We start from the raw sequence: 19,854 nt of genomic DNA, 5'->3' as shown, positions 1-19,854 counted from the left end.
CTTCCCAGTCTCCTCCAATGTGCAGCTGTGACTAAGAAGCTCTGTCATTTGAAGAGTGGATGTGAACCTCACTACTGACTTCAGCTGGGTCCCTAGAGGGTCAGTTCTACTGGTTCTTTGGAGTGTAACATGTCCTGCTTGTCTCTCCTCTCCGGTGCGGCAGCCGGCAGCCGGACCTTGTACACACACCAACCTTACAGGTGGTGTTTCCCATGGTCTTGCCTTCCCCATCTGCCTGTGTCTCACAGCTAATGCAGCCACAGCTCCCTGCAGTCCTCAGCACAGCACCTGTGCCCTGCATGACTGACCCCTGGTGCCCTGTGCTAAGTGGATTAGGAACAAGGAGTAGAAAAGTCTACAATCATCTTGATGCCATCAAGACTGTTGCAAACAACTCGGGCATTTTCACTGTTAAGCTTCTAAATGAAGCAGCTCTTTCTTGTAGGCACAAACCAATTAAGTGATTATATACAGCAAAGTGGTCATCACACACTGAACTGCTTGCTGCAAAATAGCAGCAGAGCTGGTGAGAGCTTGTGCTGCAGGCTCAGGTGGTTGAGCTGCAACCGCTGCATCTGCAGAGAAGCTGCAAGAGAAGCCATTGTGGAGCCATCACGGTAAGGAAGCGGGAAAGAGCAGGGCTGGACAGGGCTCTGACCCAAGTTCCAGTGCCAACAGGAGTTTGTCACGGGACCTTGAGCAGGCCATGTAGCCTTCCTCTGCCTCAGTCAGTCCTGGCTCAAGCCAGCTCTGTTGTGTTAATTACAACATCAGCTCAGAGAATAGATGGGAAACAGTGGAGGGAGAAACATGGTGGGAGCCCTGTCCACCCAGCGTTTACATGGTGTTGGTCCAAACGCTGGTCTTCATCCTTCCCGGGCAAGTGCTCTTGACTCACTGAGTCATCTCCTCAGCCCTGGTGAGGACATTTCCAGTGAGGTCTGCTGAGAGATGAGACTGACATGGTAAAACAAAGGAAAGAAAGAAAGAAAGGAAGGAAGGAAGGAAGGAAGGAAGGAAGGAAGGAAGGAAGGAAGGAAGGAAGGAAGAAAGAAAGGAAGAAAGAAAGAAAGAAGGCCTTTGTGGGGCTGGAGAGATGGCTGAGCAGTTGAGAGCTTGCTGCTCTTGCAGAGGACCCAAGTACCCATAGGTGTGGCTCACAACCACCTCTAACTCCAGTTTTAGGGGATCTGATGCTTTCTTTTGACTTTTGCAGATACTGGGTACATACGTAGTACACATACATACATGCAGGCAAAACATACACATAAAATAAATCTAAAAAAAATTAAAATTTAAAAATTTAAATGAAGTGGGATGAACTTGGACTACCTCCTTTCCCCCCTCCCTCTCTCCCTCCCTCCCTCCCTCCCTCCCTCTCTCTTCTTTTGGCTTTTTGAGATACAATCCCATGTATCCCAGGCTGGCCTCAAACTCCTGATCCTCTGGCCTTTCCCGCCTCAGTGTTGGGGTCACAAGGCTGCACTACTGCACGAGTTTTGAATTTGGAGTTTCTGCTGCTGACGTCCCCACCTCCTCTATGTTACAGTAGACAGCAGCACAGTGCCGTCACCCCATTCTGAATGCTGTTTCTGCAGAGAGAATACTTCTGAGAGCCACAACAGAACGTTTTTCGTGGAACTGTAGATAGACCCTGCCTAAAATGGACAAAGAGTCTCGTGAGAGTGGGCACTGAATCTTCATTCTCTTTATCTGCGTCTCCAGCAGGGTCTGGGAGGACACGGGGCTCCAAGCCCCAGGTTTTAAATTCCTGCTCCTCAAATGCCATTTTGCCCATGATCAGCCTCCTCTAGTTCATGGGACCGTGCGCAGTTCAGTTGAGCCAGAGTGTGGAGAGACACTTGCAGGCCCAGAGAGCTGTGCAGGAGGGAGACTGTGTGCCGGGCTGTTTCCTTTTGCAGGAAAGGGAGGCACAGAGTGGAAGGGTCAACAATCAGTGGTGGGGATGAGATGACCAAATGCCCTCAGGACAACACGGTGCTTGCCAGTCTGGCCCCTTGTTTAAGGGTTTCATTTGTCTATCCAACACATGTTTACTGATTACTTACTAGAATTGAATGATGGCAAAACCAGACCAAGCCTCTATTCGCAAGCCTCGATCTGCATTTATTCCTAAACAGGTGTGGGTCAGGCACACGCGCTGAAGAGAGAGCAACCTCCAGGCAGCTCAGCGGAAGCGCCACGTGTTGCATTTTTGTGGGATTCTAGATTTCAACTGAAAAATATTAGTAAGTTCAGATCCGTGATACGTAAAAGAAAGGGTGAAACTTCTGCCCTTCCCCTCTGAGGCCTCCCCTGTGTGCAACCTCAGGTTTCCAAGGGCCTCGTTCATTATGACCTGACTCCCTATTGAAATGCCCTCAGTGGGTCTTCATCTAACAGGGAGGAAGGCCTTAAAGGGACTGTGCACAAGCTGGAGGGAGGGCAGTTCCAGAGGAGACATGAAAACCACAGCCTCACCACAGCCACTGCTTGCAGCCTGACGTTTTGGGGGACAAGAGAAGCAGAGGAAGTAAGTTCTGTTGGCAAGAATGAGTCCCCCAGCAAATCTCGTGCTGAAGATGAATGCGAAAGTCCAAAGGGTATGGCGGTGGGCAGGAGGGAGTCCAGGGCCTTGTTCTGACTTAGGGAGGGGGCAGTGCAGGCTGAAGAAATAACCACATAATGAGCCAGGAAGACAGACAGAATGACAGCCTCAGCTCAGAGGAGTCCCGTGCACAGGCTTCTTTCCCCTCAGGCCTGACCTCAACAGCTGAGAAAGCCTGCTGGGAGAGCTTCCAGATGAGTTTACAACTCTCTCAGTGAGAGAAGAGAGAAGTATTTTATTCCGTGTTGCCGCTCCCAAAGCCAAAATTCTTGAAAGAGAGGCCATGAGATTCTGCAGACAGACTCCATAAAAGCAAACCGTGGGGAAACGAAGTGCAGGTACTGAGAAATCACCCAGAACAAAGGGACACACTGGGCAGACACCTCCATGAGCTATCCAACTGAAGGCACAGAACTGGCCCGATGCCCTAGGCCAGGGTGTGTCCAGACACTAGCCGCCAGACCCTCCCTCTGAAGGAGCCTCTTAGTCTTAAAGTTCATGTTGCCTCAGGCATGGCCACCCAGGAGCAGAGCCTTAGACACCGGGCCACTCTCCTCTTTTTTACACACCTTGATTTGGTACATTGGGTTTTGAGACAGTCTCCCACTGTAGCTCACACTGACCTGAAATTCTCACCAGTTTCCCTCCTTCAGCCTCTCGAGAGCTGGAATAATCAGCCTGGACCACCACACAAAGCTCTTTACATCTCTTTCTTTCCTCATAACATCGATCTATTAAAGACGGTGCTATCTAACCTGCAGTTTCCAACATGGCCTTGCACACTCAATTTTTTTTTTTTTTTTTTTTTTTTTTTTTTTTGGTTTTTCGAGATAGGGTTTCTCTGTGTAGCTTTGCACCTTTACTGGGACTCACTTGGTAGTCCAGGCTGGCCTCGAACTCACAGAGATCCGCCTGGCTCTGCCTCCCGAGTGCTGGGATTAAAGACATGCGCCACCACCGCCCGGCCACACTCAATTTTAATGCTAATATCACCTGAAAACCGTCCTGTTTCTCAGCCATGTTCTTCAGGATGATACAACCCATGGTCACTGTTTTTTTTCTCATGACTGTGTGGGCCAAGAGATCCTTCAAAATAGTGATAACAAGGAAGGGAGAGAAGCAAGGTCAGAGGATCTTCTGTGGCACTGGTGGGGTGTATGTGTCTGTGTGTCTGTGTGTGAGTAAGTGACATACTTTCTGCAATTAGAAGTGGCCAGGGGAAGCCTCTGTGAAGTCCTCAGTAAAGTCTGCTCCAGTGGGAGCACATCTGTAATGAGTGTTGGCTCACATGACGCTCCAGGGTCCAGGATTGTATACATTAGGCTGCATCAAACATGATTACATAATAAAGAGAGGCTGATGCAGCAGAAACCTACAGAATCTAAACCACTAACCAGACTCACCAAACGTATGGAATATAAATTTTCTTAGGATTTGGAGGAAGAAAAGCAAGCCTTAAGATTTTTTCCCTTTCTCTAATCTCAGCAGGCAGCCCCACAAACACAATTATCAGCACTTTTGAAAGGTCTTATCAAATATTGACTTAATAAAGAGCCCATCTACTTAATGGCGACCTCTAGACACCGTTAATAAGCCCAGGGTTATATACTACTAAGCCACGGCATCCACACAGTGAACACAATAAGTGACTTATGTCCCACTAGGCAGTAGGAGCTTTTACCGTTTAAAATTAAGCATGCATGGGGTGGATTCTGATTTGCAGAGGGGACAAGGAGATCCAAACCAGGAATTTGATAAAAAAAGATGCAACTGTTAAGATGCTTTACAAATTCAATAGGCTACTGAAATTATATTCAAAATTGTATTACAAGATTAGTAGTGTGGGCAAGGTAGAGCCTAAAACAACCCGGGAGGAATATCAGAATTTAGCAATATCAGAAGTGGTCACAAGCCAGTGCTCTGTTCTCATTTCTTTCCTTGGTTCTCCCAAGGAAAATGTAAAAGAAACCAGGCTTGTAAGGCTCCCTGCCAGCCCACAGTGGAGAAAGGCGGGGGCAGGAGGCGCAGGGAGGGGGAGGCACTAAATGCAAATTTGACAGGCAGACGATTTCTTTCTTGGGCTCAGGAGTTTTAAAAATCTGCTTGCAAGACTGAGTTCCTGCTCTAAGAGTGTAGATGGTAAAAGATTTCCAGCCCCGATTTTACAATGCTCTAGGGTGCAGCCAATGATTACAATGTGTGCATTTAAAATTCTCAAATCCAAATTAATCTCAATTCCTGTTCACTGAAAGGACGACTATCACTCAAAAGCTCCCTCACCTTAGTGCACCATTCTGAAAGATGCCGTAACCACTTCCTGGCACCTCCTCCTCTACCTGGGCTGGGAGATGTTCAGGTCCAAGCACTTCTCTCCCCTTCCAGGAGCAGCCTCCAGCTCACCAGGAATTCCAGAGTTCTCTGAGCCCTATCCTCTCCCTGCCCTCTTCACAGCCCCTCTCCCAGCCCCTCTCCAATCCTGTCTCTGAGCCCAGCAGTGATGTCTGCAGGGAATCCAGGGCTTATCAGGGGAATAAACCTATTATGGCTTCTATCAGCTCACTTCTCACGCCCGGCGAGCTGGGCTAAGTGTGCTGCATGCAGTAAAGCGTTTAATCCTCACGCAACCTCTCTGGAAAAGCATGAGATACTGATTTTCCATCCACAAAAAGGTTTAAGCTCAAGTAGAGCCAGAGTTAGCCAAGGTGAGCTGAGTCGGGAACCCAGCTCCAAGCCTGGTTCTGGAAGATCTGAGTGGTTACTTTCTTCTGCCTGAAACTGGAGGTCTGGCTTCCTGTTTCTGAATAATGGAAGGATTCCAGAGGGCTGCATCTGTTCCTTCAGATGAGGACCAGTCAGGGGTTACATCCCAGTTCTCCTGCTGGACCTCGAAACCTCAGCAGTAGTCCCTGGTCTGCTGGGCTTGGGCCTACACTAGGAATGTGCTACTGATGGATGGGCCAGGGCTTCATACACTTCAGTTCAAAGGCAACTACTCTAAGACCGATCGTTTGAACACAGGCTGTCTGTCAAGGAGAGTCCTTGATCTGGGAGATGTAGACAAGATGGAGACACATATGATTCTATCCTTAAATCAGCCACACACTCTTAAGCAATCCTTGCTGAAGACCAAGGGATACTCCAACCCATTTAAAAGCCTCATTGAAAACAGCTTTTTTTTTCTGTTCAGTTTGGATCCCAGTGAAAGGCAATTATGCCATGTTACTCTCAGGAAGAGAGAGCAGGTTATGAAGCAAGAACACCCCACATGCTTGGTCCCTTTGCATGTTCCTGTTTCCTTCCCCATCTCTCAATCAAATGGTGATATCCCCAGAAATCCTTAACAAGAAACCAAACAATTGTTTGGTCTTGAGTGTTCAGCCTCCAAAACTATGAGCTATACAAGGTACCCAGATCCAGGTATTTGTTATAACTATAGAAAAAAAGATGAAGATACCCATCAATCCACATCCTATACTATCAGTTACTATGTGGAAATAAAATATTTGTGGCAATTTTCCCTCCAGTCTGTTTTTAACCACCACCACCACCACCACCACCACCACCACCACCACCACCACCACCACCACACACACACACACACACACACACCCCGGTACCTAATACAACCAACCATATTTGGAGTCCTGGGGTGAAGAGGAATATTCAAATAGCCAAGAGATTTCATATATTTGTCATGTGCTTCTTAATCAGAGTCATCCATGAGATGTCAGATGTGGGCCCAGGTCCAGCCACTTGTTCTCACAGCCTTCACAAACACTGGGAGAACCAGGTGCCTGGGGCCTCCACAAAGGCAGAGCGGCCAATCAAAAGGGCTGGAACTCCGGCCATCGTATACAGGAGACTTAACCCAGGAGAGTGGCAGCGGTAGGGAGTAGGATGTGGCCAAGGAGAAAAGAAAAAACAAACCCACAGACGTGTGTGACAGGGTCTCCTACAGCAAAGCCATGTCTGCACCCACAGGCCGCAATCCTACCAGAACACAGGGAGTTAAAGACCAAACCACTTTTGAAACTGAAACCAATTATCCATGGCAATTTATTAAATAAGGAAGGATTCTAGGCCTTATTAAAATGAATGTTTAGTGCATTTTCTCATCCTCAGACGTCCGCTTCTTCACCTGTCAGCACCCGCTGGCAGCAGCTGGAGGAATTGCAACAATTTTGCTGTATGTGCAAATCAATTTGATTTCCCCCAAAGACAAAAATCGGTAAAGTGATTAAACTATAATGAAGGCATGTCATTGGCAGCACAGACTGGAAGGGGCTGAAGAGGAGTGGCCCTGAGGTGACCAGTGACTTCCTTCTGCCGGGGCTCAGTGGTTTCCGCATCACCTTCCCTGCCTATCCCCTCAACATGGGGTATGGGGTAGGGCCCACTAGTCCCCCAGCTCCTTCAGGTCTCTGGCTATTTGGCTTCCTCCCGCTCACCTGCACTAGCTCCTTAACTCTTCATCTGTCCTTCCATCTACCTGTCCATCCATCCATCCACCCATCCACCCATCCATCTACCTACCTATCTACCCAGCCACCCAGCCATCTATCCTACTGATTGACTCATCCATTTAACCACCATCCACCCATCCACCATCCATTCAATAGATATTTGAGAAGGACTCAATGTACAGACATTTAGAGAGTGACAACATATATTTATATGTGGTTTTACAGTCAACAATGCTTTTGTACACATTATTTCATGAAATTATCACAGTGACCATATGAGGTGGCTGTTAGCATCACGGGTTTATAGACAAGGACAGATTCTATCACTAAAACAACAAAGCCAGCAGGTGTCAGGGTCTGGACAGAAATTCAGGTTTTCATTCTGTTAAAAATTCCTAACAGTACTCTTCGAGAAACAGGTCTGTATAATGTCTCTGTTTGTCTTGTTACCAACTAAATGCCATGATCCAGTCAACACATGGAGGCTCTGAGGGCATAAACACCGAGTTTCTGCCCTACAGGACTTGTGTTGTAGCTAGGGAAGCAGACATTAAAACATATGTTCACACAATAAATATTTGTTTTCAACACATGAGGGAAAACTAGTCTGAATGTGAAAATTAGGGATGTTTCAAAGAGGAAGTAATCATTAAGATGTTTTCTGAAGGATGAGTCAGAGTTTGGGGAAGAGAGGATGAAAGGAAACCATCGTTAGGGAGGGAGAAGCATGTGCAAAGGCCCCATGGCAGGAAGACCCAGTGTGCTGAGAACTGCAGGCCGGGTGCACTGGCAGATGGAAGGGAGCCTGGCACGGGCTGTGGTTCAGACCACACAGACCTTGAAGCCATGATAGATGGTTTCTGGTTTTAAGAGCAACGGAAAGCTATAATCAAGAGAATGACATGATCACTTTGATTTGGATTCTGACTTTGGTGTGCAGAATGGGCTGTAGGAGCAGGAGAGGAAGCAGGGAAAACAGCTGGGAGGCGTTGGCAGTTGTCCAGGTGAGACGTGGTGGCAGCTTGGACCTGGGTGGTGGTGGTGGTGGTGGAAATGGAGAAGCGCCCCACAGGTGCCCCCTGCTCTGCTCAAGCCCACTTCCTCTCCAGACCCTGTCACCAGAGTGTGCTCACGAATTCGGAGTACAGGGAAGCTTGTCCACAATTCAGGGCTCTCTGCTGGAGTCTCCTCTTCCAGGAAGCCTTCCGCAGACAAAGCCAGTCCTGCACGGTCTTTCGGAAGCTGTGCGTGTCTTCTGCACTGCGCATGCTCACACCTGACGCTGCTCTAGGGCTTGGCGGCTCTCTGCTCCACTCCAGGGGACGCTTGCATTTCTCTGGCTGTCTTGCTTTCTCCCTTTGGAAAGTAAATGCTTTGTTGGCATTTGCTGAATGGTATCAACAGGTCGCCTCTGGAAATTACATTTGTCAATGATTGCTCATGCCAATTGCCTTCCCCCACCACATTAAACACTGGTCGCTTACATCTGTCTTCATGATCAGGTTCTAGCAAAACGCATGTCCTAGTTTCCCCGATATTTTTTCCTCTAAGCTCGTTTCCATATTTTTTCCTAGCAGAAAGTCATTTCAGGGGGAAAGGAGTGGGGTGGAGAGGGGGCAGGAGTGTAATTAAACAGGGCGGTCTGACTGGAATTCCTATACCTTTTAATGGGGTATTTGATTAATCCTTTCCACAGGCCCCATTATTCATGCTGTGATGAAATCTCATTTTATAGCTCTTAATACATGGACCCAATTTATCCACATCACATTGTATTCTAATACTTGTCACCCAAGTTATTAGCTATCTCCTTCCCAGTGTAAAACCATCAGTGAGTTTGATTAGCTTATTCCCTAGGGATGATGGGGAGATAAGAGAGACACAGGAAAGTATGGCCACCGATGGCTCCGTGTCCCCAGAGCACGGCTACCCAGGGTGGACCCCTTCCAACATGGGAAAAGCTCTCAGTAGGGCCCGGGGACCTTGGTTGCAAGGGGTTCACTGTAGGTCACTCTGCGGCTGAGTCAACCTCCTAAATGGGACCGTGTTGGTGTCTTCCTGATATCCTCCTCCCCAAGACAGGGTGCCCTCTTACTCCAGGACACCTTCTGTGTTAGAGTTCCTGCCCACCTGAGCGCTGGAGGGTGGGTCTGATGCTGCCTGTGGCTCCTTCCAGAAGAGCTGGCTCCCTCATCAGCCTTCCCTCTCTTCCTCCTCTCAGGAACAAACCAGGCACTCACAAGCAGCTTCAGCTCCCTCTGAGTAAATCACCCCCTACATATGATAGAAGGAGAAAGGAGCCTGCAGGGGTCCTACCGGTTCTAGCTCCCTTCTCATTAGGTTGAAGCCACATGTCCCAAGGACCACAGTCCATTCACCTTTATGCCACAAAGCCCTACTGTTCTGAGATTCTGAGCCTGGCAAGAGATGGATGAAGAGGCCCCTTGCTCGGGAGATGCTCTTTCCCTTGTGACAGAGCCTCATTGCCCCCACGGTGTGTGTGCATGCTGTAGTTACAGAATCATTTCTAACGAACACACAAAAGCAAAGTGGCAGTGTGCCAACCCTGAGGCTTCCTCTCTCTGCTCTAGGGAAGGTCAATCACTGAGTTATGTGGAGATGCTTGAGGTTCTGAGAGCAAGGAACAGAGGCTTCCAGCTCATAGCCAGGGAAGTGAACCATCAAGGGAACAGGTCCTCAACTTTGGTTCTGTCTTCAGCTGATAGCTTGACTGTGACCTCATGAAAGACCTGGAGCCAGAACCACCTAACTCTCTGACCTAAGAAGTGTTCAAGAGCATATATTTTCATCATTCCACACTGCTAAATGTTGAGAATGTTTGTTATACAGCAATTGGTTACTCATACACACTGTCTACTGCAGAGGAAGGTCCCCAGTGACATCATCTCCTCTATGCTCAGGGAGCCTGATCTTTGTAGTACTCCTGATTGACCTGTTCCTGGCCTCTCCAATGTGTCCATATATCCCCACAGTCTCCCTAGAAAAAAAGATAAGGGAAGAGCTCCCTGAGGCCTGGGCTGGGAACCCACCTCCTTGCTTGCCATCCTGAGTGACATCTGGCCTTAAGAGAATGACTGTCTGTAGAGGGTAGCCTTCTTTGAGCCACGAAACTCCCTCTTGCTTCAGAGTCCTGGGGCCAAATGACATCAGTCAGGCCCATGGCCAGATGAAGAGCTACGCAAACAGCACCTTCCCTCTCACTGTTACCCATGCATCTCCTGTGTCCTTTCTGCTCATGCGCAGTGTCCAAGAAAGGTCACGTCTTGTTTTGACTTTGCAGTTAAAAGCACCTGACACAGGGTGGGGGCTCCCAGATTGGATGGAGATGTAACTGGGCTTGCAAGGTGTACCCCTGTACTCCAGCACAGACTGCCATGAGGGAAGTGGCAGCCTGGGGCTCCATCTCTTATAGCATACCTGGGGGAGAATGCAGTCTGTGCTTGTCATCCCCCACCCTGTGAATGTGTGTGTGTGTGTGTATGTGTGTTTCCTGTATCCTAAGCCAGCCTCAAACACAAAATATAGTGGAAGATGACCTTGAACTTCTGATCCTCCTGCCTCCACATCCTAAGTACTAAGATGATAGGCATGTGCCACCACACACAGTTAATGCAGTGCTCAGATTGAACCCAGAGCCTTGCGCATGCTAGACAAGCACTCTGTAAACTGAGCCACATCTCCAATCCACTAGATGTATTTTCTGATTAAAAGAAAAGAAAAGAAAACAAAAACAAACAACAGCACTAAAAAACCAAGGTGATTTTCCAATTGATGAAATCCCCAGAATTTCTTTTTACAAAATCTACCTCTGTTCTGAGAGGCAAATTCAGATGTCAACAGGCATTGACTGGGGCGACCTGGGAAGGGGCAGAAGGTACATGAGTAGTGGAACGCCTTGCTGCAGCGTCCTACATCGTGGTCCTCAAGCCAGAGGCACCAGTGTCTCGGGAAAGGCAATCAGGGTGGGGACCGGGGACTGACTTCCACTAGCTCGACTCTGATGGATGTCTGGGGGTGAGCGGCACAGCTGGAAGGATCAGACATTAAATTACTCCCTCACCATTCATGCGCTCCAAAGACAGTGACAGAGTGCCTTCTCTGCCAGCCGCTGAGCTCCAGGGCAATGACGAGACGGTAAGGAAGGCCTTCCTCAGGCCTCTACTGGACAGAGCCTGTCAAGGTTGGGGGAAGCCTGGGAGTCATGGGCGATTCTCTCAATGGACAGAGGCACACCGAGAGTGTCTCCTAGGATCACCCTGTCAACACAAGCAGCCTTTCTCAAGCCCGTGACTGTGGCTTGGACAGCTGGTTCAGCTTGTTAGACTTCAAAACCAAACCAAACGAAGACGATCACGGGATTGCAGCGTCGTGACGATCCTAGCACCCATGAAATACATGACCGCTTGAAGAAACCCCTGTGGCACATGCTCTTCTTTTAATAAACCAGTTGTCGTTCCCCTACTGTATAGGAAGTGGGAGTTTGCCCCTCTTTTTCCTCAAGTCTAAATAAAATCCGACAGCCAAGGTGACTGGTGTGCTTCCTATGGCTCATTTACGCACCCCCCCCCCTTCTAAAGCAGACAGAGCAAACACAGAATCAGTAGATGAGTAACAGAGGCACCTGAGACAGGCCAGCAAATCCAGGTACAGAGAGATCACGTCTGTGCAAACGGCCCAGCAACGCACAGTCCTTCGGTGTGAGCACAAGGCCTGCCTGTACCACACAACCCTCTTTTACTTACATGGGTGTCACTTCTGGTCACCCAGAGATCAGTAACTAGCTCAGAAGGCCTTGGCATCTCCCTGAGAATAACCCGGTGCTTTTGCATAGCCATGGGAGGCTGAGCAGAAAACCTTTTGGTGTCTTTCAAGCTGCTCTAGAGGTTGCAACTGGAGGGAATTTAAGTACATCCGCTTAAACCACTAGCTTTCCATAATCAAGGCTTTTTAAAACAGAAAGTCCAACCCCTCTCTATTTTTAATTCAGGAATGCTTGTTGGCTTTTGCTGAGACATTGATTTGATTAGTAGCATTCTGCGGAACTACAGACACGAGATGTTGAGCTCACAAGCAGATGATTCACTTCAGGGTTCTGAAACGAGAAACATACCTATCAATGGCGCACTGGAGGCTGGGAGATTCTGAGAAAGCATTTCCTGTCTGTACATAAATAGGACAAGCAATGAAGAAATTTGCTTATGGCCACAGTCATGAAACCAGGGGCCACCCCACGGGTGCTCTTCACACAGAAGGCTGCTGGGAATAGATGCTCCTGCACCCATATGCTACCTCATTTATCTACCTGTGACAGGGACAGTGCTGGAAGAGAATCAAAAGATGACAAATTGCTTCTGTTTTAAAGGAGCTGTTCAGGCTGGGTGCATGCCGAGGAGACTGGGTTTTGTGCTAAGAGCCAACATGTCTTCCCGTTATATGATCACATTTTGGCAAACACCCTCCAGCAAATGACGGTTGTCTCCTTTCACCAAGGGACTGCAAGATACTTGCTCTGTGAGCCTGAAATGCCAACTTCCTAACCACATGTGCAGCAGAGGGCAGACCCACCCTACACTGCAGAGTGAGGACCAGGGAATAAAGCTAGAGTTCTAGATGACAGGGGGTTTTCTCTGCTGGAGGAGATAAAGGGGGACTTGCTTGCAGGATTTCAGGGCTCAGAGAAATGCAGTGCCAGTCAACGACTCTGAGAAAAATAACCTGTTGAGATAAGTAGTAATAAGTAATAATTCCAGGATGCTGGCCCTTGGAATCTGCTTTTGGGGACACAGGCAACCCTAATCTTCTAATATCTCTGAAGGCAAGAAGGAGATGCATTGGGGTTTCAGTATGGTTCATGGGAGCAAAACAGCTCTCATACCTCTCCTCTCTAGGCAGCTGGTGGGCCATCAGAGCCTGCTCATCATTCTAGGTACAGCCCTCGTTCCTTCTCCAATCTGGAAATAACATGGTTCTTTTATTTATATACAGCCATAAAAATCTAAAGTCTGCAGGGGCTGGGTTGAACACCTTGCATATCTTAAGCCTCTGGAGATGAGCTTCTATTGGCCACACTACCCCAGTATCAACCTCCACCATGTGTGAGAACCCACCAGACCAGACAAAGACCTCACCATGTTCATATGCCCCAGTGCCAGGCGCTCGCTCATCTACACTATAGTCCTATCTGCTTACTCTGTCTTCCTGAACACCTCTACGAATCAGGTGCTATATCAGTCCCATTATGTAGATAAGAAAACTGAGGTACCGAGAGGCTGACAGATTGGCAGAAGTCACTTAGGAGAATCAGAGGCCAAATCAAGCCTAGGCATTGTAGCTAGAGAGTCAAATTCTTTCCTAATTCTGTGCCCATATCTCTAACCTAATGCCCTTCACACACTGCGACCGACCTAAATCTCCCCCACCCCTCCTCCCAACCCTCTAGAATGCAGGAGTGCCAGGCTTCCACACAGAGCCTGCAGTGTGAAGACAGACACTCATCCCAGCCTCCTCGTCCCATATCCAAACCAGACTGCAGAATGCCATTTTGTTTCGCTTGTGCATTCCACCATGCAGCCAGAGACAGCCTCATAAATGGTCTCTGTTCGACTTCCCCAGCCCGGCCCCGGCCCCGGCCCCTCCCTTCCCACTGCCGGTCTCTGGCCATGCTCCTGTAGCCAGCAACCGATGCTTCCCATCTAACCTCATTATATATTTCATCTAAAGATGCCTATTCTCCACGTGGCAGTGAAGCATATTTTTAGCACAAGCTACATGCCAAGGCAACTTCAGATTTATCATTTCTAATAATAACCTTGGAGCTGAATCACAGGACCCATTCCACAAATGGGCAAACAGAGGCGGGAGGCCACAGCAAGCTCATGGAGTCTCACACTGCCATGTCTGTCTGTCATATACAATTCTCTCCCTGGACGGTTTCCTCTTAACTTCCTGTTTAACAAACTCATCTGAGGCCTGGGAATGGGAGCATTGTCAAGATCAAGATGTATCTGCGTTTGCGCTGGGGCTTCAGAATACTAACTAGCAGCTCTACACTCTGCTGGCAGGGGTGCTGATGCCTAGCTTTCTGCAAACCCCTTCTCATTAGTAGGTTTACATGCACAGAGCACTCACTTGGCAGCGTTTCGGTCTGCGTCTTTTGCTCATCACCCAGTTGCAGCTAATCAGCATGGTGAATGAATTGAATTCATTCTCATGCAGAACATAACCAGCTGCCTGAAGTGCCTGCTGAAATGACCGTAACTTTGGTTCTGATGGAATCTTCAGGCTAGAAAATGAAGCGACAGATCAGAACCCCTAAGGCAGACTAGAGCTTTCTTCAGCCTTACATCACTGGAGTGCGTTTCTAATAGTTACTACGGAGAGCTCAGATTTCCTGGGAGGGGGTGATCCATAAGCTAGAGAATGTCTTCCTTTGTTGCATTAGAAAGTCCTGCATTAGAAACTGAGAATCTGAAAACTTTCCTAAAGGTGCCTTGCCTCCTAGAGTAAGCACATTTCTTTTGCTATTGCTGTGCATTTTGCTGGTAGAAAACACAAAGAGATGGTAATAGTGACAGGGAGTCAGGGGGTATGAGTTCCAGTCCCAATTCTACCTCTGTTAATGCTGTGACTCTAACCTCTGATTTTTCTCCTAGAGCTTCAAAACCTGCAAAGTTACCACTCCCTGGTAAATTCACCAAGACCTTCTGTAAGTCCAAACTCACAAACTGTGGGAGAGTGCTTGTGTGCACGCAGCAAGATTCTGTGGCAATGTAAGGGCCTCCTAAAGGTAGATACTCAGTTGCCTTAGCATGATGCGCACAGGCGGCTGTTTTCTGGAGGCGCTGCTGGGAGGTGGCACCAGGGGGGTGGCCATGGAGGGCAGAGTCTGTGTGATAGCATCCAAAGCAGGCAGCAGCACTGCTCATATGTGTTCTCGGGTCTTCATCTAGTTCCCCGCATGGTGCTTAGCTCATCACGGATGCTCATAAACACGAGACAATCAAAGATGCAGCCTAAGGATATCCTTCAGTTTCTTTGGGGACAAATGATTAGGAAAGGAATTGGGGCTGAGACGGGGACTCCTTAAGGCCTGAGTGTAGGGTGATCAGATGGGCAGACCTAAGAGACCTGGGCAAAGAGGGTCATTCCACCCGGACGTCCTGCCTGAATATGCATGATGCGTCTGCTCAGCGGCAGAGCACGAAGTACCTGAACTGAGAGGAGTTCTCGAGTGGATCTCCTGTATCTCAGCCTTCTTCTCCTCACACTCATTTCCCTTTTGACATCATCTCACCTTCAGGAATTCAACAGAATCACACTTCTTTTATTTTCACCCCTGAGATACTTCCCTGATCCCTGCAGGTGGCTTCCTGCCCAGGAGCTACACCGCCATCTCTGTAACAGTTCCTGGCTTTCAGTGTACAGCGGCAGCCTTTAGCAGGCTTTGCACTTGGGACAGGCACATACACGTCGTGAAGTGTTCACCAGAAACACACGTGTACCACAGCACTGCCACCTGGACCGGATCCCAACTTGGTGCACGTGGCGGCAAAGTGGCAGTTGGGGCCAGGAGGCCACGTGATCCGTCGGGGACTTTCCCCTTTAAACTTGGGCAGCGTAAGTCTGCCTGGGCCAACTCAGTATTCATAAGTGGGAAGCGGAGACGGCATTTCTGTTTCGCCAAGAGCAATCGCTATTTATCATGGCGAATGGCTGAAGCCGTTGTACATACAGCGCTCTCCTCGCCGCTGTAAATTACAGTATACAGAAGATTAAACGTAAGCCTAATGCCACCCTTGAGCTTCAACAGCTGAGTCCTATAAATGGATACCCGTTAGGAGAAGAGTCTTTTGCCTGGTTACTATTTTAAAGTGTGTCTCTATTAAAAGCTTGTCTTAAACATAAATTACCAGGCAGCCCACCCCAGCCCGGAGCAGGCACTTCCTTGGGGCACTGAACAGAGCATCCCGTCTACAGGACACAGATTTGACCTCAGCAGGGCCAGAGTGGAATGGATACAGAGGACTGGATGAGCTCTCACTCACTTTCTGCCAGTGGGGCCTGGGTGGAAGGGGGCAGAGGGAATTCTGCCAGGCATAGAGACCTTCAGAAATAAAAGTACCCCAAATCCCAAGCCACTGCAGAAAGTTTTTTTCTGGTATCTGATGACCTGAGAAGCCACAGAGAACTCTGGCCTAGAACTAAATTCTCCCAGTCCTTGCTCCTGTAAGTGAGGTCTGTGGGGGAAGAGTACCAGTATCACCCAAGGGAGTGTTATCCAGTCAGGATCTATCCCAACAAGATTCTGCGTATGTCTCTATGTGCATTCAGGCTTGAGAAACTAGTATAGGTAACGGGTGCCAGGGTGGAAAAGCCCTTCTGATATCCCCGCTGGGAATCATGACAATAACAAATCGTGTTATGAAAGCAGGCCCCTTGGCAGTGGACCACAGGATTCTGAGTTCCACTTGAGAGATGGGTTTTTATGGGCCAGGAATGAATGAATATATCGCTCTAAACTTGAGGAATGTTCTAAATAAGTCAAGGTGTAAAACATAGTGAATTAGCAAAAAGCTCAGGCCTTCCACATTAATTACTGTGTCTCCAATCCCACCACAAGTAGGTACTGTGACAATGAGCCCAGTGTTTTGGGTTGTAATTAGCAGTTCATTCTAAGTGGCAAAGTATGCAAAGACTTCTGTGTTGTTTGAGAAGACAGATTCTATGTAACTTTAGTTTTTAACTAGAAAAAAAAGCTATAGTTCAATATGCATGATAAAATGTAATGATAACTAAATATAAATTTTTAAATAAAATCTAAAACACCAGGAAATTACAGATGAAAAGTAAGATAAACAAATACAAATTAAAAGAAAGAAATAAGTACAAGTATATTAAGCAATCACAATAAATGTAAATTAGTAAAGTTCACCTACTAGACATTAACAGATGGTCTCTGAGAGACAACTATAATAAAATAACATCAACAAATGAAAAGAAAGGAATGGGTAGAGATAAATGAGGCAAGTACTTATTACCAAAAGATGGTTGGATAGCAAGCAGTGTTGGTCAGATAAAACAGAACCAAAGGCAAATCAAGAGGTACAAAGACACCAACCACTAGAGAGGTTTGACCAGGCTTTATGCACTTAACCAGACACCTCAAAATTGTAAAGCAAAGCCATCAGAGTTACAGGGGGAAAGTGGCATTTTACAACCACCACAGGAGATTAACAGTTCCCTTCCCAGAAAGTGTAGTATGAGTAGGCAAAAATATGGTGAGGACATACAAGATGAGGAAAAAATAAATATACTGAGCCCTGTGCCCAAGTGAGAGCCGTGCAAATTTTCCAGTCACACCAGAGACATTTATAGAAACTGGCCCTGGTCTCGCTAACCTCTAAGGAAGTATACAGTACATTAAAAATAGGATAACATAGTTAATACTCTTAGGCCATCACAAGTTAAACTAGACATAAAAAATAAGACACTACTAAGGTCACTCTCATCACGTTTTATGATTGAAAACTAAAACCACACACCTAAGCTACCAGTTGGCAGCACTGGGGTTTTGTTCTGTGTGGTCTAGTTGCTATGGGGCCAGGTTAGTTTACACGGCACTTATCAGTTCACAAGAAACAGGAAACTCTCAGATCATTATAACTTCACTATTTTGACTCTGAACTAAATTCTGGCCCAAGAGGAGAGTAAAGTACCTGACTCCTAGGAAGAAAGAAGGGATATGCAGAAGTTAATCACAACTTGTCCTACAGCACAAGCTATGTTTGGCACATTCTCCAGACCGTGTTCTATATACTCAGTATGTCTTAACCAATGCTGGCTGGACAGACTGTCCAATCTGGCACCTGGGGAAAGAGGTTGTTCAACTAACTGGGCATCTTACAATACCATCTTAGAATCAAGAAAATACCATAGTTAACAATTTGTGTGGTCTGCTCTTTCACAGAGGTAAGAACTTCTGAAAAATAAGTGAGGACTACTGCTGTGGTGGTTTGAACAGGAATGGCCACCATAGGCTCATAGATTTGAATGCTTGGTCATCAGGGAATGGCACTACTTGACAAGGATTATTAGGAGGTGTGGCCTTGTAGGAGGAAGTGTGTCACTGTGGGCGGGCTTTGAGGTTTCAAAAGCTCAAACCAGTCCAGGTGCTCTCTTTCTCTTTCTGATGCCTATGGATCTGGATGTAGACTTCTCATCCTTCTCCAGTACCATATCTGGCTACATGCCACCATGCTTCCTGCCATGATGATAGTGCACTGAACCTCTGAACTGCAAGCCAGCCCCAACTAAATGCTTTTCTTTATAAGAGTTGCTGTGGTTGTGATGTCTCTTCACAGCAACAGAACATTGACTAAGAAAGCTGTGCAGCTATCCACAGGAAAAATACAGGATCCCATGCCTCAGAGAAGAGGGTACTTGCCCATGAAATTATTGCAAGCAACCCAAACCAGATGGATGGCTTCTGCCTAAGACGACACTGCCCACCCAATACAATTCCAGTGCCAGCCACAGTGAGTGAAATATTAAAAAGACCACAGCTGAAGGTGGAGGTCCATGGAGCTTAATGGTTACATGCTTCCCCAGTAAGCACAAAGCCCAGGGTTCACAGCATCACACACACATGCACACATGTATGCATACACACATATGTGCAGAAAGAGAGAGGGGAAAAAAACAAGCTTTAAAAAAGGATGAATGCAGAATTACATTGTATCAAGGACAGGCCTGCAAGTTCTGTGAACAAGTAGAGGTGCGTGGTGAGCAGACAGGGGTGAGGAGTGGATAAAGAAGATAAGAAGGACCGCCCAAAGCCCTCCAGGATGTGCACCGGGTAATGAAGATCTTGTTCCTCATACGCTACACAGGCAGAGCAGGGTGCCTCTCAGGGAGCAGCCCCTTCTGCTCCTGGCTTCCCCACCGGTCTTCAATCCTCTCTCTGCCCTCCATCACCACCATCACCCCCTTCAAAGAACAAAGGTTGGCCATAGATCTGGAGGTTCCTTATTGACAAACTCTAGGGTCCCACATGGTAAACTCACAGGTTCTGAGAATATGGCAGGGGCTAGGCTGACGTGGTAGAATCTTCACAGAGCTCCTGTCCAGCCTCTGTCCACTTGCACTGAGAAGCTCCTATAATACAGATTTGGACAACACTAGATACCACCAGAGCTGACAGTGAAGTAGGCCGGTGAGTTAGGGATGCTCGCCGCCCTCTGGTTAGGAAGTTTCCCTTCTGTAAGAGAGGGTTCACTTCAGAAGGCTGTAAATTAAGTAGAGGCTGCCACTTACAGAGAAGAGCCGGAAGAAATAACACAGGGGAGGAAAGCTGGGTATCGACAATGCCAATAAACAAGTAAACAAGGGTCGTTAACCCCACCTTCAACAACAATCTGTAGTTCCAGTGCTGTAGGACAAAGACTATGGCTGCTTTCTCTGGAACAAAATTATGATTAATTCGGTGGGAAGTGGGATTCATCAGTGAAATTGCTGACTTACTCTTTCACAGTTATTCTCCCCATTTGCATTTCCCCCTGGACCTCTTTATTTCCCAAGTGTCTCCTATGCAGCATTCCCCAATTTGCACTCATTTTTCAGAAGTGCCTGCCTGGGAAAGAGCATCAGGAAGGTCCCACACAACCACAAACTCAGGTGCTACCTTGATTCTAGGAGGTCCTTCTCTGTAAAACACCCCATCAGCCTTTCGGTGTATGTTTGTGTGTGTGTGGGGGACAGAGTTTC

General features: G+C 47.6%; 1 protein-coding gene across 9 annotated transcripts in view; it reads right to left on the bottom strand.

The window, feature by feature from the left end:
• Positions 1-19,854, bottom strand: part of Atxn7l1 (ataxin 7 like 1) — a 229,788-nt gene that overhangs the window by 117,282 nt on the left and 92,652 nt on the right. Inside the window, exon 4 of one of the 9 annotated variants that reach the window (XM_028878471.2) lies at positions 7,249-8,427. The exons of the other annotated variants lie outside the window; for them this stretch is intronic. Coding sequence (XP_028734304.1) covers positions 8,342-8,427 — 86 coding nt within the window. The 3' untranslated portion in view covers positions 7,249-8,341. Of the gene's footprint in view, positions 1-7,248; positions 8,428-19,854 lie in introns of those variants that run through there. 9 annotated transcript variants of the gene reach the window in all.

Source organism: Peromyscus leucopus, chromosome 14 (genome assembly GCF_004664715.2).
Source record: "Peromyscus leucopus breed LL Stock chromosome 14, UCI_PerLeu_2.1, whole genome shotgun sequence".
Lineage (NCBI taxonomy): Eukaryota > Metazoa > Chordata > Mammalia > Rodentia > Cricetidae > Peromyscus > Peromyscus leucopus.
The sequence above is the reverse complement of the archived record's forward strand: the minus strand, read 5'-3'. Positions and strand labels throughout refer to the sequence as shown.